The sequence below is a fragment of the Grammomys surdaster genome, unplaced genomic scaffold, assembly GCF_004785775.1.
Source record: "Grammomys surdaster isolate TR1022 unplaced genomic scaffold, NIH_TR_1.0 150, whole genome shotgun sequence".
Classification (NCBI taxonomy): domain Eukaryota; kingdom Metazoa; phylum Chordata; class Mammalia; order Rodentia; family Muridae; genus Grammomys; species Grammomys surdaster.
The window spans coordinates 4,000,115-4,020,839 of NW_021604608.1; the positions used below are offsets into that span (position 1 = coordinate 4,000,115).

Genomic DNA, 20,725 nt, shown 5'->3' on the forward strand with positions numbered 1-20,725 from the left:
AGTTCTGAATAATATGTAATGCAACTACAAATTTGTAAATGAGGTTTCCTTCCTTCTTGAAAACCACCAGATAAACAGCTCAGAGAGGAAGGAATTGGGAACCAAGCCAGAGCTTTAGCAGCAGCGGGGAAATGACAACACTGTTAATCCTGTTAATGACAATGTCAAAAGTAGAGTTTATTCAAGGCCAACCTATTTAACCTTTGTTGTATATTACGTTTATTCCTTTGGGGAGTTCTGAAATTGAAACTATGAACAGATTTTTCATAAATAAAACAATCAGATGCAGGCTTGGTGGATGCTCGGTCACGCTTGACTCCCTCTGTTCCCGTCAGACAGTGAGTCACTAAGTCCCTCAGATGCCCTCAGCTCTCCATCTGCAGTGTCTATTGATTCTTTCTTCCCTTCTTCTTTTCCATCTCAAATGTCATACTCTTCTGAATACACAAATCACTGGGCTCCAAGAACTCAGAGTAGGTGACTGAGGACATGATGTGATCAGGCAAACATAATTATATCATCAAAAGAAAACATGTTCCCCTCATCATGGGACTGTAAATCTCCACAGGCTCACCATGCTTTCTGTGGCTTAATAAAGGCACTGGTGAGTCTATGCATTCTATTCTTCCAGGATGGCTTCCAGAATATAGCCATCCCTGGGGAAAAGACATTCAAAATAGTAACAAATGCTGCATATTTGATAAAGGGATGATTTTGATTCTCAGAGAGGCAAAATTGAATGTCTGATATTTTATCTCCAGAACAATGTCTTTTTCCTTTCCCCAGGATGCTGAGAAGTAATCGAATAAGCTGTGTTGGGAATGACAGTTTCATAGGACTCGGCTCTGTGCGTCTGCTTTCTTTATATGACAATCAAATTACTACCGTTGCTCCAGGAGCATTTGATACTCTCCATTCGTTATCTACACTGTGAGTAGAAAAGCATTACCTCCATCCAGTGCTTCTCAGACTCCCGAATGCTGTGACACAGTTATACTCTTCTTCAGGTTGCAGTGACCCCCAACCATAAAATTATTTTTGATGCTACTTCCTAATTTAATTTCGCTACTGTTGTGAATCATAATGTAAATATTTATGTTTTCTTATGGTCTTTGGTGACCCCTGTGAAAAGGTCCTTGAACCCTTCAAAGTGGCTATGATCTACAGGTTGAAAAGTGCCGCTTTTATCTATGACTTTCAATAGTGTATTATATTTCTTACCTTTAGTAGTAATTTTTAATTAATTGCTAAACATTCTGTAAAACTTGACCTTGTATTTAGGCATCTACGAAAGGACAAACTTATGTTAGTCCTGCTTTAATTTTCCTAAAATTAATACCATCTTTATTACATAAAATTTGATATACATAGTATTTTCAGCTAGTTATTTTTTATAATAATAAAAATATATCTTAAATTTTTAACTATAATTTAAATGTATAATTATAAATGATTCTGACTTGAACAAGTAAATGTCACAGATTTCTTCTCATATTCTAAATAGTAAACATTGTAACATAAATATCATAAAAACAGATTGATAGAGTTATTACCAACCAACTACACTCCAAAAGAAGCATTCTTGGTGACAAGCGATATATAAAGATGAACAGATTGACAGTAAAAGCTATTTACCAGAGGCCATTTACTATGACTTTGCAAAATGTTGAAGGAATGAGTAGAGCTTATCTCAGAGCATCTATTTTAAGTAGACAACTTGAAACTTGAGAATGGTTCTATGTCTACAAACAGAACACTAAAAATCCTTAAAAATAAACTTTAAACAATACATTTCAGGCCTTTTGTATGTCAGTTTCTCAACAAGATATTTGCTATTACGGCTCTAATAACTGATGATTTCCCTGTCACAGCAGTTTCTAAATGCTAACCTAACAAAACAGAATGGGAATAAACGATAGTTATAACAGTTGCATAAGCATGTCTGGGGTTGCTTAAGTCATTGAAACAAAGAAAGAGAAGCAAGCATCCATCTATCAGTAAAGTACTTAATACCTGTTCCACAAGAAGTGTGACATTTCACATGGTGAGACGAATTTGTGCATATTAAAGATGACATGTTTATAAATAATAGGAAAATAGGTTTGTGCTTAAGTATGAAATGCCAAAAATACTGAGATTTGTAGAAGTAAATTCATTTTTATAACTGGTATTTAATCAGTTCAGCTGTCAGTTTAGATAGGAATGCTATTCTCTGGAGCAAACAAGAGATGGAAATCTTGAGATGACAAATTACAGGAATAGCTGTTGTCAGGTTAAACTCAATAATATAAGGTAATCAGCGTTCATCTTTATATTAAATTACTGCTTTATCAGCACAGGAGAGTTTGACAGTAAGATCTCTGACATGTTTAGATTATTTATTAAGTGAGGTATCTATCAGAATCCACTGCATATACCCCAAATTGCTGCCTTCATTTTTTTTTGCATGAAGTTATTCAAAGAATTCTCTTATGAGAATGTATTGTCTTTTAGTTCCAGACATACACATTTTGGAAAAAAAATATGCATGACATATGTTGTATATGATTGTGTACATATAGGGAAATGGGCATACAAAGACTAGGGGGGAATCACTGTAACCAAAATAATGTGAAGAAATGATCACCTAGCATATAGAAAAAGAAGAAGATTAAGTCTAAACTGAACTTTGCATTGTTTGCATATGGTGCTTAGAAACCTCTTGGCCAATCCTTTCAACTGTAACTGTCACCTGGCATGGCTGGGAGAATGGCTCAGAAGGAAAAGAATTGTGACAGGAAATCCTCGATGCCAAAAACCCTACTTCCTGAAGGAAATCCCAATTCAGGATGTAGCCATTCAGGACTTCACCTGTGACGATGGTAAGAAAAGCACAACAAATCATGGGTCTTAGGTCTTCATTCACAGGACCAATCAGATGTTCTTTTATCCAGGGGAGCGTGCTTCCATTAGTCTGGTAGGACAAGGTAGAAACAAGGCTCATGGTCTGGCAGAAATCTTTTTAAAAACAGCTCTCATGTCATGGTCCAATTCACATCTAAGCCACTGTGCAGTGTTCTTTGTAGCTTGGTTCTTTGTTCTGATAAGCCAGGCACTTATTTTTCTGAGGTTGACATTTCACATTCAAGTCTACCACATGCCTACTTGTAAATATTCTAGAAGACTTCTAAGCTCCTAACTTGTGAATGGTACTCGTAATTTTAAACTTATTTTTCTCAGTGTGTCTTTTAGAAGCTACTGTTTCCAAATGAGAAAAACAAAACAAAAATCCATTATAACCTAGAAGTTCTATTCAAATCAACCATAGTCAGTCTCCCCTCTCTCATGCGCTCGGCCATTGCTTTCATGCTCTCTGTAGTCCTATGAGGTGGGAAGAGCAAATTCTGTGACTATTGCCAGTGAACAGGGATTTAACTGAAATTCAGCATTTTTAACAAGAGGCATTGATGTGATTCTAAACATTTGAAGGTAATCTGCCCCTTGGGTCCATCTCTTTACAACTTCTTAATCCAGTTTATAGTTGGATATCCTGATTGAAAACTGTATAAACAACTGAACAAATAATCACCTATTAAAATTAAAATTATGTTGGTAGTATAAAAATGTGAGCTATTTTCTGAAATTCAGCCTGTGTCCAAAATTAATGCATACATAATGTGAATCTGTAAGTACGTAGTGCTTTATACATAAGAGATACATTTTTATTTACATAGCACAAGACCCTTTTTTTGTTAAATTTGTCTAAACATGTAAACTTCATTCTAGTCCCTTCTAAACTGTGAATCTGTCTGTGTTTTTCTGTACTTTCCATGGTGATCTAGGAAATGATGACAATAGTTGTTCTCCACTCTCCCGTTGTCCTTCGGAATGTACCTGCTTGGATACCGTGGTACGATGTAGCAACAAGGGCTTGAAGATCTTGCCTAAAGGTATTCCCAAAGATGTCACCGAGCTGTAAGTAGTTTGTTCTCCTTGTTTCCTTTCTGTCCCTCTTATTAAATGCAGTGACAAAACCAGCATTATGGGAGATTCACTTTACTTACAACTCCATCATTACAAGAAAATCAAGACAGTAACTAGAAGCAGCTAGTCACATCAACAGTCAACAGTAGAGAGAGAATGAATTTCTATAGGTTAATTTGTATCCAGTGCTCGGTCTATACTTCATAAAGTCTGGGAATCAAATCTAGGGAATGATACCACCAATAGTGGATTTGGTCTTCCCAGAATATTAATGTAATTAAGACAAGCCTGGACCAGACAGTCTTACATTAAAATTCTATCCTAGGTAATTCTAAATTTTGTCAATCTGGATTTTAAAACTGTCTTAATTTGTTTTGCTCTTTCCTAGACAACTAATGTTTTATACATCAAGGGGATAAAGACCTAATAAAAATATTTAGGATCCTTTTTACAGGTCACATTTCCATACCTGCTTAATGAATATAAAGTAAATTTGTAAAGCAATAATGCAAAAGTCTCTTTAGAGAACTTGGAGAACTGATGATTGGATGTATTTTCCTTTTATCAAAATAAGATTCCTTGGTGCCTTTGTTGGATTTTCTGTGGGTAATATGCTCCAATAAGGACAGTAAAACATTATATAGATCCTGAACTTACTGCTTCTCTCACCCCTCATTTTTCATGGAGTATTTTACAAGACTAATGTTCTATCAAATACAGTTTGGGAAATGTTGCACAGTTAATTTATTTTCAATGTCTAGTGAACACTACATACTTAAATAGCCTTTTCTATGACTTTGGGGACAATATTTAACCCTATAGGATAATAATTAACTGGGAATTAGAAGAAACTGGCAGAATCCTTGTCTTTTAAAAGGGACATTATCTTTTTTGAATCAGTGTCCTTTAGATCCAAAAGGACATGTGGCCAGTTATCTTTGATACTTGAATAGTTAATATTTAAATACAAATTCAATGACCAATAGCCATATAAATAGACCTACAGAAGTCAGACCTTCAGCTCATGGCTGCATCCAAGCCATGTTTCCAGAATGAAAAGAAAATCAGATGAAATCATCAAGATGCATGGACGTCAGTTTTATTCAAAACCTTTATGTCTAAACAGGAATTTGATGGGAAAATATTTTACCTGAGTCAAAGTGAGTTGGTTAGTCTTTGTTTAATTTTTGTTTCTATGGAACAGTGTTTTAAATTTGCATGTGGTCTCTATAGATACATGCCTATAATTCATGGAAATGATTGTAAGGAGTTCACATGATCCACTTTTACCATTTGGGCAGTATGCAACATAAGCAATGAGGTTAAAGAATATGTTACTTATTTCCCCTTAGGCTTTAGGCTAAGATCAAGTGAAGAACGTGTCTCTTAAGTTTTCAAGCATCTCATTTTTCAAGTCATGTTCAGTTCATGGATCCTATTTTGGTGCTGGGTTAAAACATTCAGACAGTACACAATCTCAGCAAACAGGAATGTGTTCCTTAGAATTGAAATGCTGTTAACTGGTCAGTTTTTTTTCTCTCCTACCAAACACACTAGAGATAATTGACTATCAGCACTATGTTTTAGTATGTTTCATTAAACAACTGTTGCTTTAATATTTCTTCAGATGATCATATGGGTCTATAGCCCTTCCCCACTTCCTATTATAAACCTGTATTCTGTATGCAAAGTGAAAGTTTATAAGTAGCCCAGTATGGGACATAGCATCCATGTCCTCTTTGATGCTAAATACTTTCCTTTTCCATTTTAACTGACCTTTTGTTTTTACTCATCCACAAAAGTTAAATGTTCTTTAATTTCCATGTTAAGCTTCATTTCCTGATTCACCCTATCTATACCAGAGATGCATTTCTTTTCTTACGTTGAGTCTTCAGTTCACATCACTCCAAAACTCATTTTCAAATAGTTTTAATTTCCTTTCTGTGAAGAATAGTTTGTTCTATATAGATCAGGAGAAAATTAACTCATCTTTGAAATTCAAGTTTCACCTCCCAGAGAGATTATTCTTAGAATCTAACCAAGTCAGCAAGACCCTTCTCTCCAGTCATACATACTCATATTGGAAAATGTGTGTTGTGTGTATTACATTAAATTATTAAAGAATTTGGCAACACAACCATGTATTGGTGGACAAGTTGAACAAATGATATCCATTAGTTGTAATCAGTTCCATATACGTTCCCTCTTACACTGCTTTGCAAGTAGATGTGCAGGGTGTTCTTCGGAGTCTTTTTGTCCTGCTGCAACATTTCTGGGCTAAAAGGAATGTTGCCATCCATGGTACACTGCTTCCCTCTAGTGGTACCAAGAAAAACTTAGCTACCATAAATAGGGAAAGGAAATGGGCAAAAGTAAAATATGTATCAGAAAATTTGAGGACTCATCAGAAGTTATATGGCAATGTATAACCTCATGTGAACCACATATTTACAGCCTATGTATTTTATACATCTGTGTACATTTTGAAGTATTATAGATTTTTTATCTCAGGCAACTTCCTGCCTTTTCCTATAAACATTAAAATTCCGATTTAAGACTGAGGTTTCAAGAATGACTACTTCATTGGAACACACACACACACACACACACACATACACACACACACATCTTCAGTGTTTCACAGTTGGTATCAGCTGTACCTCTGGGCAGATGACCTAAGTGCTTGAGACTCTTGTATTATGTATTGTCTAGGAAAGGAAACTTTGAAAAGAGAATTTTTTTTTCTTTTTGTAGCATCATGGATCTGACTCCCAGCATTTATTTATTTTTATATCCTGTGAATCACTATTTTTTTTGTAACTTGCCTATATTCTGACCCTAATAAGATAGACAAAATGTACTTTTAATTGAAAAATTCTTTTGCATTCACATGCTAATTTTTGTATACCTGTAAATTTTTGTCATTCTATGAAAGCTCTTGAGCCCCCTATGACACTAAATCTACTACCTTAGAGATATATCTAGTTGTACTCAAAAAATCTCTTTAAAACTGTTCATTGTTATTTAGCAAATGTGTTGAGATACATATATAGCATGTAATGAAAAGAATACTTAAAACTGGCCTTGCTTAATTGAAGAATTCTTCAATTTCATGGTGTTGTCCCTATATAAACACAAAGAAACTGGTGGCCATTTAAATGTAGAAGTTATTGGATAGACCTTCATGCTGATAGAAAAATGGCTAGATACTTTGCTTGCTTTTTGACTAAACCACAAAAAATTGAACTCACCCTTCTGTACTTAGCTATATGCATTAGCCTAAGTGAGCCACAGAGAGTTCTACTAAATTGAACTACTATGTAATTTGCCCTTTACTTGTCTTGAATAATGATTTTGGCCTGGAATATGATCTCAAGGAAGACTGCCAAGTTGTTCTTCATCTCTGTTCGAAGCAAATATTGGTCATTTGTTTTGTGATTTCCCACTGTTACTTTGTAAGATGCCCTTGTTCTGTCCTCGTCCTTAGGTATCTGGATGGGAACCAGTTTACACTAGTCCCGAAGGAACTCTCTAACTACAAACATTTAACACTTATGTGAGTAGAATATTTTCACATTGTTATGTTATTTTATTTCATTAAACTGGGAATGGCAAGACCCAGAAGCTTTAGAGAGCCTTTTACATAGCATAAATCACTTACAGTGACCTGCTTCTCTGCTAGATCACTGTGTGGTTCAGGATCACGGGCTACATCACTGTTGAATATCAATCAGGTGATGCGGAGCCTTAGGAAAAGCTCCTCTAGCCAAAGAAGCAAAGAGAATAATGTATAAGTAGTTAAAAAAATGTATTCAGACAGTAAAACTGGATGCTTTAATGATACAAAAAGAGTCTAATTGTTAGAAATCATAAAGATAGTTGGGAAATATTTTATTTTATACAGCAAACAAAATGTGGTCAAAACTTTGCTGAACATATATTTTTTGCTTGACTTTGTTATGTAAAACATTTTTAAAGTAATTTAGGGTCCATAAATACCAAAGTTCATTATATGCGAGAGTTTGTATCCTAATTAAGCTAGACAACGATCTTGATATTCTGAGTATATATTTCAAAATGCTTATTCTGAGTATATATTTCAAAATGCTAATTCTCTGTTCAGATTAGATTTTTGTCTTCGGAAAATAACTCGTTTCCTTTTCAGTGAATGAAATGATTTTATGATGATAATTTGAATGTAAAACACAGAGATAAAAACACAGAGATATTTAAATCTATAAACAAACTGATCTAGTTTCACACATCATTTTAAAAACAGACCTAATCCTGTTACATATAATTTCCCACGTTTGCATAGACTTGCTGGTGACTGAGAACACTTCAGAGCACGTAGAGAAATTATGAAAATATAAGGGATTTTAATGGCTATACATTATCACTAGTTTTAGTTTATTTATTTTCTAGTTTGAGAGGCAGATTGTTAAGTTTCCTAGAACAAGCCTTATTACTAATTAGTGAGTTTCAAAAAGTTCAAGAGAAGGAATTGTTACATAATCTATGTACATTTTATCTCGGTGCACTGAGGCAAGTGAAGATACTGTCTCCATTTTCCATGAAATATGGTAAATCCAAATAGAAATTATCATAGACCCATGTAGGTGACAAATGGCCTAAGTAAGGAAAAAAACTACTTTGACCATACCTTTTTCTATTGGTAGCAAGAAAAAGTCTTTTTAACTAACCTTATGAACTAGCTGGGATTTTCAGAAGGTAATTTTAACAGCTTTGGAGCATTTATGGGAGAAAACGTAATTACTTATAACAAATTAAAAATGAGATTTCTGGTTCTAGAAATTTTTATTACCACTGACCCATTATATAAGTATATTTTTATAAATATGTGCTATGTTTTAAAATTTAGATATGAAATTTCAACATCTAAAATATGGATCATAAGACTCCTAAGTTCCTATCATTTTCATAATTGTCAGTGTCTATTTTACTCATATTTTGGAATTTAAATACAAGAATAGTTGACCTTTATATCATACTTAACTTCCCTTTATTCATGTGTTAAATCTTGGTCCAGAAAAAAAACATAGCTAGTTATAATGTTTACATATGTATACACACAGACAGACAGATAGATAGATAGATAGATAGATAGATAGATAGATAGATATAGATATAGATATGTGTTAAATTACATATATGAATATGTGTGAAACTACATATAATGAGAAAATGCTAATTCACATAATATATTTTATGGTTAAAAATACAAAATGCATTCTGAAATAGCCAACTGGCAACATCCAACATCTTTACTTATTCGTTAAATAAATATTTATTGAGAAATTTCTGAGTCTCAGTGACTTAGGCACAGACCAAATCACAGGTGTTCTTATGATGACAATTTGAAGGTAACTAATTCAAGAATTGTTCCAATTAGCAAATTTGAATTTGTATATTAGTGGATATATATGTCAAAGGAGGTTACAGAATGGAGAGCTAATGGAACCATAAGGATTGGTGGTTTATTCCAAACCCTAATAATGAGTGGTCTGTTATTCTGGTTAATAGTAAGCTCGCTGTCTTCACTTTTCTCTTTTAGAGACTTAAGTAACAACCGAATAAGCACCCTTTCCAATCAAAGCTTCAGCAATATGACCCAGCTTCTCACCTTGTAAGTGTGGTACTGAATATTCACTTACTCCTGGGGCGAGAAGGGTTTGTTAGATGTTCCTGGAGAACAGGGTGAGTCTGTCATCTTATGGAGTGTTAATGCCATCTAGAGAAATAGAAACAATGAAGATAAAAGTTACTTAAAATATTAGGTTTAGCTTAAGCTATACATACATGAAACGGGCAGTAGTTATAAAAACGCAGTCAGTCTGGCTTGTTCCCGAGCAGCCTCCAAGTTCCTGCTGCTCTGGCTCTTACCGCAGCTCCAACTATCTAGAAATACCTGCCCTGGCACCCACGAGACTCCAGTGTGGTGGTTGGCTCTGCCGATTCACCACGCTGTCCCCGCAAAGCTCAGATGAGCCGCAGACAATATCCGCCATCCTTGCATCCTTGCGGTACCTGGTAGAGTGAAGACTCTTAATGCTTAAAGATTATCCAGTAGATTTATATATTTGGAAATACTCAATTAACAAGATGCTCACATAATTAGAATTGGTACCCAATTATCTAACCTAGATATTATAACTACCTTAGACTGCTAGAGACACGTGTATATCCGCCTCCAACTTCTCTCCTCCTCCTCTTCTCCTTCTCTCCTCCCCTTCCTTTCCTTCTCTCCTCCAAACTCTCCTTCTACTGCCCAACCACTAAGCTCCACTGCAAACACAATGTAGCAGAATAAATATCCTGCTACACATACACAAAATATTTTTTTAAGATCATGACACATTTGTTAGAAATCCTTAAATTAAGCTTTCAGGGTGTGTTGGTCAGTGTTTTATTGCTGGGAAGGGATACCACGAAAACAGCAAACCTTTACAAAGGAAAGCATTTAGTTGATGCAGAGAGAGGAGGGGGGAGGGGAGGGGAGGGGAGAGGAAGGGAGGGGAGGGGAGGGGAGGGGGAGGAGGAGAGAGGAGAGGGGAGAGAAGGAGGAGAGGGGGAGGGGGAGGGGGAGAGGGGAGATGGGAGAGACAGGGGAGAAGGAGGAGAGGGGGAGGGGGAGAGGGGGAGGCGGGAGAGAGGGGAGAGAAAGAGAGTGTGTGTTTGGGCTTAGAATGCGTTTTTTGAAACCTCAAAGCCAGTGACATACTTCCTCCAACAAGGCCACCTCCTATTCATTTCAAATAGTGGCACACGCTGGTGACCATATACTCAAATATATGAGCCTATTGGGGCCATTCTCATTCAAATCACCACACAGGGTATGATATCTCAGTCAGAGAATGAGTGAGGCATATGTACACAGTAGGAAAAAATTTAAGTCATATTTAGGTACTGCCTCATAATAGAATTAAAATACATAGATGAGCAATATAAATGATATATAAATACATTCAATTCATAAATTGTTCAAATAACTGTTTTCTAAACTGACATGCTTTAAAATAGCATTTGTATATTACTAGATTCCCAAGTTAGATAAACTGACATGTGTCCATTTTCAGAATTCTCAGTTACAACCGTCTGAGGTGTATCCCTCCACGGACCTTTGATGGATTGAAATCTCTTCGGTTACTGTAAGCATCCTGTATTCAACAATCACATTTCTTGGGGATCTGAGTTATGGGCTATCCTTTGGATGATCTGGTCACTTTGTTCTTGGCTATTTCATGATGTTTGTGTTACAGTTTACTGTAAATTTGAAATTGGGTCAATTGTCTCCTATGGTTTCATTGTTCAACCACTTTGATTAAGACAGCAGAACCTCCTCTTTTGTAGAACATGTTACTGTGGTAGTCATCTATTGTTATATATATTATAGTATATATCAATATATTTAATAAGTATATTGATGTGTACAATAATAGTGACATATACATGTCACATAACTCCAATTATTTTATGATAAAATAAGAAAACTTATTTTCTTTAGAAACCGTATTATACTTGAGTATTTTTTTTATGCAATGAATTTGTTTACTATATTCTTCCAGGCTTTGCTCTTTCTGTTTATTCTTATATCCCAATATATGTATTCCCACAGTTATATAACTCTTAACAATATATGTATTCCCACAGTTATATAACTCTTAACAATATATGTATTCCCACAGTTATATAACTCTTAACAGTCGTGAGTAGGATCCTATCTTGTTCTTCCGTTAGCCACTTTAAATAACATTTTAGTGTGTTTTTCTTTTACCATGTGTAGCTGTTTGTCAATTGTTTCCACGGAATCGGCCTTAGATTGAAGAAAATAACTTTGCTAACCATCCCCATGCACTCTATCGTTTAGATTAATGGAAAACTCTCTTTGTTTCTTATGACACTCAAATGAGCCATCTATGATTTTATCTTGGTGTAGATGTACTAACCTGAAAGTGGTGGTGTAGAAGGGGCTCCCTTTTATCAAGCTATATCCATGATATGAGGATAGATCCAAAACTGTCAACTTGTCTTCCAAGCAATATTTTGTGAATTAGTTCCTTCTATTTTCCAGTAACAGTTTAATAGAGTGTCCTTTCAAAGTACTTTTGTAAGCTTCTCATATTAGGGTATGATTAATCCTTTTACTTTGCTATGACAGACTGAAAATTGGTTGTTTTTTTAGTTTTTTTTTTTTTTGGTTTTTTGCTGCTTTAACTTGTATTTCAAATGGTTGTAGCATTTGAGTCCTTGTATGCTTACTGAGCATTTGCAGTATGTGTTCTAAGGAAGCCTGATTGCTTCATTAGCCATGATTTATTTGATACTATTTTCATTATATAGTACAACATCTGTACAATTGCTATTGATTTTAAATCTTTTAATTAAGGATTTAAATGTTTTATCTTTTGTAGTTATATTTACCATCCACTTTCTTGCACACAGCCTCTCAGCAATTACTTTATTTTGTAAATTATACCTTGTAGAATATTTTATACTCTTTTCTTTCTAGTTTCTGAGATTTATATTATACAGTTGGAAGTTTCCCTCATTCTATGATCATATAAACAACATATTTATAAGGAATTGCTAATTTCATTTTACATATACAATTTATTTTATGCAGATGATGTGAGGTATGGACTGGCTTTTGTTTTTCTAAATAGATATCTGTTGTTCTCACATAGTTTATTGACTAGATTTCCTTCTTCCACTGACGTCAGTGTTTAATAAAAATGAAGTCCTTCTACATGTAGAACTATTATTCGGAACTTTCTCTCTTTAGGTCTCTACATGGAAATGACATTTCTGTCGTGCCAGAAGGTGCCTTCAGTGACCTTTCAGCCTTGTCACACTTGTGAGTACCTGGCTCAAGGTTGTAGTGCTGGGGTCAGATGCTCTCTGATTAACATATTTGCACTAGTCTTCTACCTCTCTTTTTTTGTAACTATGAGCTATGCTTGATGTGATCTTCAAAGAAAATGTACCAGGTTTCAAACTGGAAACCTTGCTGCCTACAAGTAAATTTTAGTCTAGTCTTGGGGCTGGCAGTCTTCATCAGGTGGGTGGTCGTGTTTCAGATAGACATGCCTTTTATATGAAAACAGGTCTCCAGCCTCACTCCACTTTTCTCTGACTCCTCTCTGACTCTCACCCAACTCTACTTTCCAAAGCTGTGTCCCATTTCAGTTCCTCCATGAATCATACACCAATTTGCTTAAACTTGATTCATTTATAACACAAATATTACTTAGCATTGGCCATGGTGCTATGTTACATTCACATTGACACCACTGAATATTGTAAAATCTGATAGTGCTTTGTGACAAATTTATTTGTATGTACTCTCATTTCTACCTCCATAATTACAGCTGTAATAAAAATGGAGGTAGAAATGGATTATATACATATATAAAGACATATATATTTGTATATATGAATATATAGATTGTATTTATATATTCACTAATTTTAAATTATATAGATATAATGCATGTATATACATTTTGTATATACATATATGTATATATGAGTACATATACACACAAAATTAGCACTAATATTACTAGATGTAATATTAAGATATCTCAAAACTAGAAGAAAGAAAAGAAGTCTGTCTAAGACTGGAAAGCCGCCCTTGCATGATGATAAATTTGGGCCACCCAATAGCAATTATCTGGTTCTGTCTAGATGTCAAAGCCAGTATGACCTCAATAAAATTCACAAGAATTAAAAAAAAAGAATTTAGAAAATACAGAAATAAAGACAGTGAAAGAATAATGTCCTCTAATTAGTCATGTTCGTCTGAATTTGCTTTATGGAAGCTCTGGTGTATATCCATTTATCAGACAGATACCTCCAATTCATAGTCATGCCATTAGACCAGAGGCTACAGGAGGAAAGAACTGTACCATTTGATCATTGAGCCTCAGCATCTACCTCACAAAAGGTCCATATCAAGAGCTCTCTTGCAAACTCATGGCCTGTTTGTGAGATACAGTATGAAAAAAAAAAAAAGAAAAAAGCCTGTTAATTTCATGGGTGTGGTTGCTGCTGTCTGAGAGAAGGCTCCAGAAAGGAGGAAGTGGATTTAGGGTCATGGATCAGAGAGGGCAGCACAGCATGAGTCCTGCTTGACCTGAGGGACCAGTTCATTATGTGACTCTCCCCACAACAGTGGCCCAGTTCAAAGGTCCTCTGTCATGTCAGGGCTCAGCCTTGCCTCCCTGTCACACATTTGTTTTCCACTCTGTAGATCATAAACAGCTCTTCTTATTCACTTCTCTCCTTCGATTCAGAAGGGCATTGCAAAATGTCAATGGAGAGGAAGGAAGGCTCGTGCTTTGATTTGAACTGTTTCAGACTGACATATACACAAAGGAAACCCTGCATTGTGATGCTGGATAAAATTTGTACATTGATTTGTACAATATAAGGTGTTATAATTTTGCAAGTATATTTTAGAGGGTTCCCTAGATTATGATTCAATTACATACCTCAATTGCTAATCAGAAGGTAGTTTTGAAAATTTACTTCACATACCTAGTAGCTCTGTGTCCAAGCATGACAAGTTTATGAACCTACTAATCAATAATAACTTATTATTAATATTAGACTCACATATTACTTAAAGAAAATAAAGTACTTAATAGAAATGGGTTAGCACAGGTCTAGCAAATTGAAATGATGAAAAAAATGCTATCTGCTTCCCTTATGACTCTTCCATTATTATTACTGTTTATGTAACTAAATACAAGATTGTAAAATGACATATCGTTAGAGGTGCAAATTAGCACTGGAAAATGGACTTCATTTGCCTTTAGAGTCCTTTTTCTGAAGTAACAACCCTAAGGTTTGTCACCTAATTAATTATCCCAAGTAGTGGAGACTTTCATACCCACCAGCACTTCACAGAGACGTCAGCTGCTCATTCACAGACATCTTGTGTTCCTGTTATGTAACTTTTCCTGAGGATGACTTGCGTTCATCCATAGGCCAGTCTACTTAGAAATGTGAGTTCACTGGGGTGGGGGTGGGGTTTTAAGAATGAGTCCCTGTTCCTAGTGGCATCCTGAGACTGCTGCACAGTAACCAAGTTCTCAGTAAACAACTGGGAAAAGCAGGAAGTGCTAGGCTGCCCTGAGGATGTACTTACATCCAAGATAAATGTGTCTTTCTGAGAATGGAGCAACCCTGTAAAGCCCAAGAAACTGTTAACATTATTTATCCCAGCCTCACAAAGATAAGGAAAGTGGGAATCTGCAGTTTCTCCATTTTCTTCTAAATTGTTGGCATAAACAAACTCATAGGGATTTTCTACTGAGCATCACTGTGAATCTTTTCTGTTAGGAAATAACAATACTTCCATACTTGTGTGTGTGTGTATGTGTGCTTTTGTGATGTTCTTTTTCCAGAGCGATTGGAGCCAACCCTCTTTACTGTGATTGTAACATGCAGTGGTTATCCGACTGGGTGAAGTCGGAATATAAGGAACCTGGAATTGCCCGCTGTGCTGGTCCTGGAGAAATGGCAGATAAATTGTTACTCACAACTCCCTCCAAAAAATTTACATGTCAAGGTATGGCTTCTAATTATTGGCATGACTTTTGAAAAACTACCTACTTTAATCACCACAAAAGTGGCAGTATCTTGTGATTAGACTTCAAAGGTCTAGTTGGGAAAGAGTTTATGTTCTTGGTCAATCTTCTTGAACAAGGTAAGCTATTTCCTGTGGTTCCCAATTTAACAACTGGGCTTTTCAAATTCATCTTAGACCCATTAGAAGGAATAGGCCTTCTTGAAAATATAGGTAGACATGTACAAACTGAAAATGACTTTTTTAGTCTCTAACCAATTAAAATGTTTTACTTTTGCTTTATCTAATCGTGGCCCTGGCTCTTAGGGCTCCCAGGGCCCTGTGGCTTCCTAATCCCAGGTAAGGAGAACCAAACCAAGCCTCCCATTGTTCCAGCTAGGAATTCCCAATCCCCCCCTGTGTTGAGATTTCCTGTGTGAATACCCCCTCATTCTTGTTTTTACTCCTGTTTCTTCCCTAACTTGACCCTTTGTTGATGCACTTGTAGATTCTAAATAGTATCTTCATAATAAATATAATTTTATTCTCTCATTCTAAGAATAGTTGATGCGAACATTCATAGTATAAATAGGAAAAATCTAATTGGGGAAATGCAAACAGTAATTATTTTTTTGCAAGAATAAATAGAATGAACCATTAGTCACAATATATAGACGTCATTCCTATAGGCTTATATAATATTCCCTACAGGGAAACCAGATATGTGATGTAGCTAGTAGTTTTTGTCATTCTTCTTAACTTGCAGATATTTTAAAAACCCACTCAGGTTTACTAGAGAAGAAAAATTATTGATACTTCTAAATGTAAAATCAGAAGATATAAACCTTAGATATTATGCAGTACAGAGCAATTTGCACTATGGTCAGTCCTTCCTACATTTGCATACACTGCCAACAAACACAAGTTTCTAAAACTTGATCATTTATTCAGGAAAAATTCATACTTAAGTAAGCAATTCTGTATAATTGCCTACCTCATTACCAGTTTGGCTGGTTAAATTCACAGCTTAATTTTCCATGACTTAGGAAAACCTAATTTCATGGCTTAACCAACTGTGCCTCAGTTTCCTCCTGAGTACCAACATGAGAGTACTAGCATGAAAGACATGGTTAAACAGGGCTGGGGAGATGGCTCAGTGGTTAAGAGAACTAACTGCTCTTCCAGAGGTCCTGGGTTCAATTCCTAGCAACCACGTGGTGGCTCACAACCATCTGTTATGGGATCCAATGCCCTCTTCTGGTGTGTCTGAAGACAGTGACAGTGTACTCACACAGATAAAATAAAAGATTAAACAGGTTGACAAGGATGAGGATATAGTTGGTCAAGTGTTTGCCTTGAGAGAACAAAGACCTGGGGTTAATCTCTAGAACACACATAACACACAAAGCAGAGGCATGGTAGCACTTGATTTTAATCCCCAGATCTGGTAAAATAGATTCCCAAAGCTTATTGGTTGTCTAGCCTAGTATACTTGTCAAATTCTGGAATAATGAGAGACCCTTTCAAAACAAAAGAGGAGGCTAACTGGAGAAAATTTGTCACTAAATTCTGTGGTGTCATGATCCATATCTTGCTGCAGTAAACATGAGAACCACAGTTTGGACCCAGAGTGTTGGATTAAAAGCTAGACATGGTGGGAAATCTCGTGAATCCTGTCCTGTGAGCAGTCATGTTTTATGACCTTGAAATCAGTAAAATGATGGGGCCTTAAACATTTTATAATTGGATATTTTCATATCTTAACTTAAATTCCCTGCCTTTTATGTCAGTATAAAATGTTTTTATTTTACTCATGAAAGTCTGCTAAGGACAGCCTCTCATTTTAAGACTTATAAATATGTAATCAAATTACAACAGGACAACAAATCATCTTTATTAAAGACACGTGCATTTTATATGTAAATATAATGTTTCTGTATCATTATGTATAACTGACTTTTGTTAAAATATGTATTTTCTATTTCCATTTTAATGAGATGAAGTAGGTGCTCATAACATATTTAGCTAGCAACCAGGTGAGAGCATTCTTTAGTAAGGAAAGGATGATTCAGGATCAGGAGCTATCCTTGTAATCACATGCTTTTCCCATTTAACACTGAAATAATCAAGCATTCTTTAATCACAAAAAGAGAGTTTTGCTTTTTTATTTCCTTAAACATCCTCTGTAGAGTTTGTGGTTTGCAGAGAGCAAGATTTAGCTATGTACACAACTACATATCCCACTTCTCTCATTTGACAGACATTCAATAGCCGCTCAGATTTCCAAACCATGAGCACTCAATTGGAAATATATGAGATCTTCTTTTATCCATTTAACAAACATTATTGGACTTGGAGTGCATACAAATGATAAAGCAGTGTTAAGGATCTAGTAAATGATAACTAAACACCTACTTTCATAAGGGTTATGTTATTACATAGTTAATTCTAAAATAATACAGAATGTTAGTGACATAGATATGTATAAGTTAGAAATATATAAATAATATCTAACTGGGTCAAGATACCAGAAGACTCTCACGAGGTGTTTATATGTGGCCATGGGACCTCAGAGTAAGACATTGCAAAAAGGACAAACTAATATAGGCAGGTGTTTCACAGCCAGAAGTTCAAAACAGATGAGGAAACTAGAAAACAATACAATTGCTTTATCAGGACCTAGTGATACAGACTAACAGACTAATAATCCTATTTACTAAGGATGCTGAGGTAAAGAGATCTCAACCATACTGGAGCTACTTAAACAAACAGTGATACCACTTCTCCAGAAGAAAAATAAATGTAAAAACAAAACTAAGGCTGTTACTGTTAAGTTGGTTGTCTAAGACATACAAAGCCCTAGTTTCTGTCCCCAGTAATCAGCAGTATGAGGAAGAGGGGGGTAGAAGAGGAGGAGGGAGGGGGAGGAGGGATAGGAGGAAGAGGAAGATGAGGAAGACTAGAAAAAGGAGGAGGATTATGTTCATTACTTCTTTTTGTCTCCACTTTATATATAAAAAAAATCCAAACATCAAGTAATTCTAAAATATTAACACTGTACTATAACCTAGTATATTGCATTCCCTCCCCTAATTTTACATATTAGTAATTCTGTCCATTCTACAATTATTAGGGATAATTAACATATCTTCATAATGACATTGGAATAGTAGTGGCTTCTTTCAGGAGACTCACATTTTCCTTGGGGGACAACTGTTGAGCTGCTTCAGTGAAGGCTCTGGCTTTGTACTGCACAACTATGACTTAATGTTAGCTTTATTCATGAAGCAAGGTAAAGATGATAAAATAATTTAGTCTAAACAAGCAGCAATGAAAATTTTACTGGTTATATCAGTTTTGAAGCATTATTCAAATTCAGTCCAAACATTTTATGTTTTCAGATCTCATATCACTAACTTACAAATATAACTTTGAAATAACTTTAGTATAGAGGAGTTTTAATTTGTTCACCACCGAAAGAAAAATGTGGATTTTTATAAATAGTTATCTGAGGAAAACGTCACTCATAAAAATAAAAAACTAGTTCCATTACATTTTAACATTTGAAACTGAGAAAATTTTAACTCATATTTTAAGATAGATACACAGAACCAACAATTTGTAATATATCCTCGAATATTTTATAATCAGATTCTCAATGATAAACTCATTAAATAAGTATTCTTTGTTCTAATCCATCATGACTCAAAAAGTTCTTTACTGGCCAAAGGCACGTGTAAATAACCAAAGAGCAAGTCTGGTTATCTCAGAGCAGTGTTTCTTAGCCTTTGAGTCATTGTTTAACCATTTAAATAAAACATATTTACATAATTTTTTACTGTCCATCATTAGCTGCCTTTTTTATTCCTGAGTCAAAAGTACAAGACCAGTGACTTCTGTCCTGCTGAATCCCGAAAAAATCATTTTATTTATCCTTATTAGTTCTCATCTAAGTCAGAGGTGGCCATTGTTGCTTATTTGACATTTTCTTTCTCTCTTTCATGTCTTTCTTTGGCACTGCTTTCTTTCTTAGCTGTCTATGCGCTTCAGTTCTTACTTAGTCTTATTTAACTCTCAATAAATTTCCACCAATGACCACAAATAACTGGCCATGAATTTTCTCGTGGAATTCAGGATCCTATTTCAATTTGCTTTATAAATCCTCTCCTGTAACAGCTTGCACCACCTTAAAATGTGCTTTTCATCGCATGTGTTATCATTGCACATTTTTTCTCTAATTGACACGTGCATAGCTCTTGAAGAAGCCCAGGCATTTCATGTGGATTCAATGATCTGAAGCATCACACTTGCACCTCACACAAAGTAGATACCCATAAATATTTGATGAATGAGGGATGTTGATAAATACGCCTTTGATAATATTGCTTAAGGAGTTCTGTAATAACTCGTATAAAACAAATGCTTGGTTTTAAACAAGATCTCCTTTCAGTACAGTTGCCTAGCATCACAAATAGCCCATAAGCTTCTGGAGTTGTTTTGTGTGTGTGTGTGTGTGTGTGTGTGTGTGTGTGTGTGTGCATGTGCGCACACACACAAACGCACGCTTTGGACATGAGTTTATTAGACTAGTGTTTCCAAAGGATTAGAGAATAAAGGCAGATTCTGGGATATAGTTAGAACTTATTTTGTCTTAGGCTTTTGGTAATAAATCAAAATGCAATAGAATCCTCAGGGATAGGAATTCTGGGGTTAAACACATGGTTGAAGTCATGTAAGCAGGTCTGACTTCAGACTTCAAAGTATTCACCATCCAGCACTCCATTATTAAAACCTGTAACAGAGACAGAGTGATAACAAAAGTATCCTCTCATTTTTAGTTTGAATTATTAAGATAAACACATCTCTGCTCACTTAACCAATACTGTAGTACTTTCTCAGTCAACTTTAATTTTAAATCAACCCAATTAGCATGCACCAAATGCCTTTATTTCATATCTGTCTCGAAGAGGTGAAAGGTCTTTCTTTCTCTGTGGTACACATCTCATGGGGGCTAATTTGTTTGCAGGAAACATCTATCGGAAACTATTAGCTTCAAATACAAGAAATTGAAGGATCTAGTTGCCTTTCAAGGAGAGAGAGGGGGAGAGGGAGAGAGAGAGAAAGAGAGAGAGAGAGAGAGAGAGAGAGAGAGAGAGAGAGAGAGAGAGA

General features: G+C 35.4%; 1 protein-coding gene across 5 annotated transcripts in view; it reads left to right on the forward strand.

Annotated features, from left to right (window-relative positions):
* Slit2 (slit guidance ligand 2) overlaps nt 1–20,725 on the forward strand; it is a 320,684-nt gene that overhangs the window by 253,190 nt on the left and 46,769 nt on the right. For all 5 annotated transcript variants that reach the window (XM_028765192.1, XM_028765190.1, XM_028765193.1 and 2 more), the window contains 8 exons: nt 787–930; nt 2,695–2,861; nt 3,822–3,954; nt 7,451–7,519; nt 9,539–9,610; nt 11,061–11,132; nt 12,767–12,838; nt 15,396–15,559. In XM_028765192.1, coding sequence (XP_028621025.1) covers nt 787–930; nt 2,695–2,861; nt 3,822–3,954; nt 7,451–7,519; nt 9,539–9,610; nt 11,061–11,132; nt 12,767–12,838; nt 15,396–15,559 — 893 coding nt within the window. The remainder of the gene's footprint in view (nt 1–786; nt 931–2,694; nt 2,862–3,821; nt 3,955–7,450; nt 7,520–9,538; nt 9,611–11,060; nt 11,133–12,766; nt 12,839–15,395; nt 15,560–20,725) is intronic.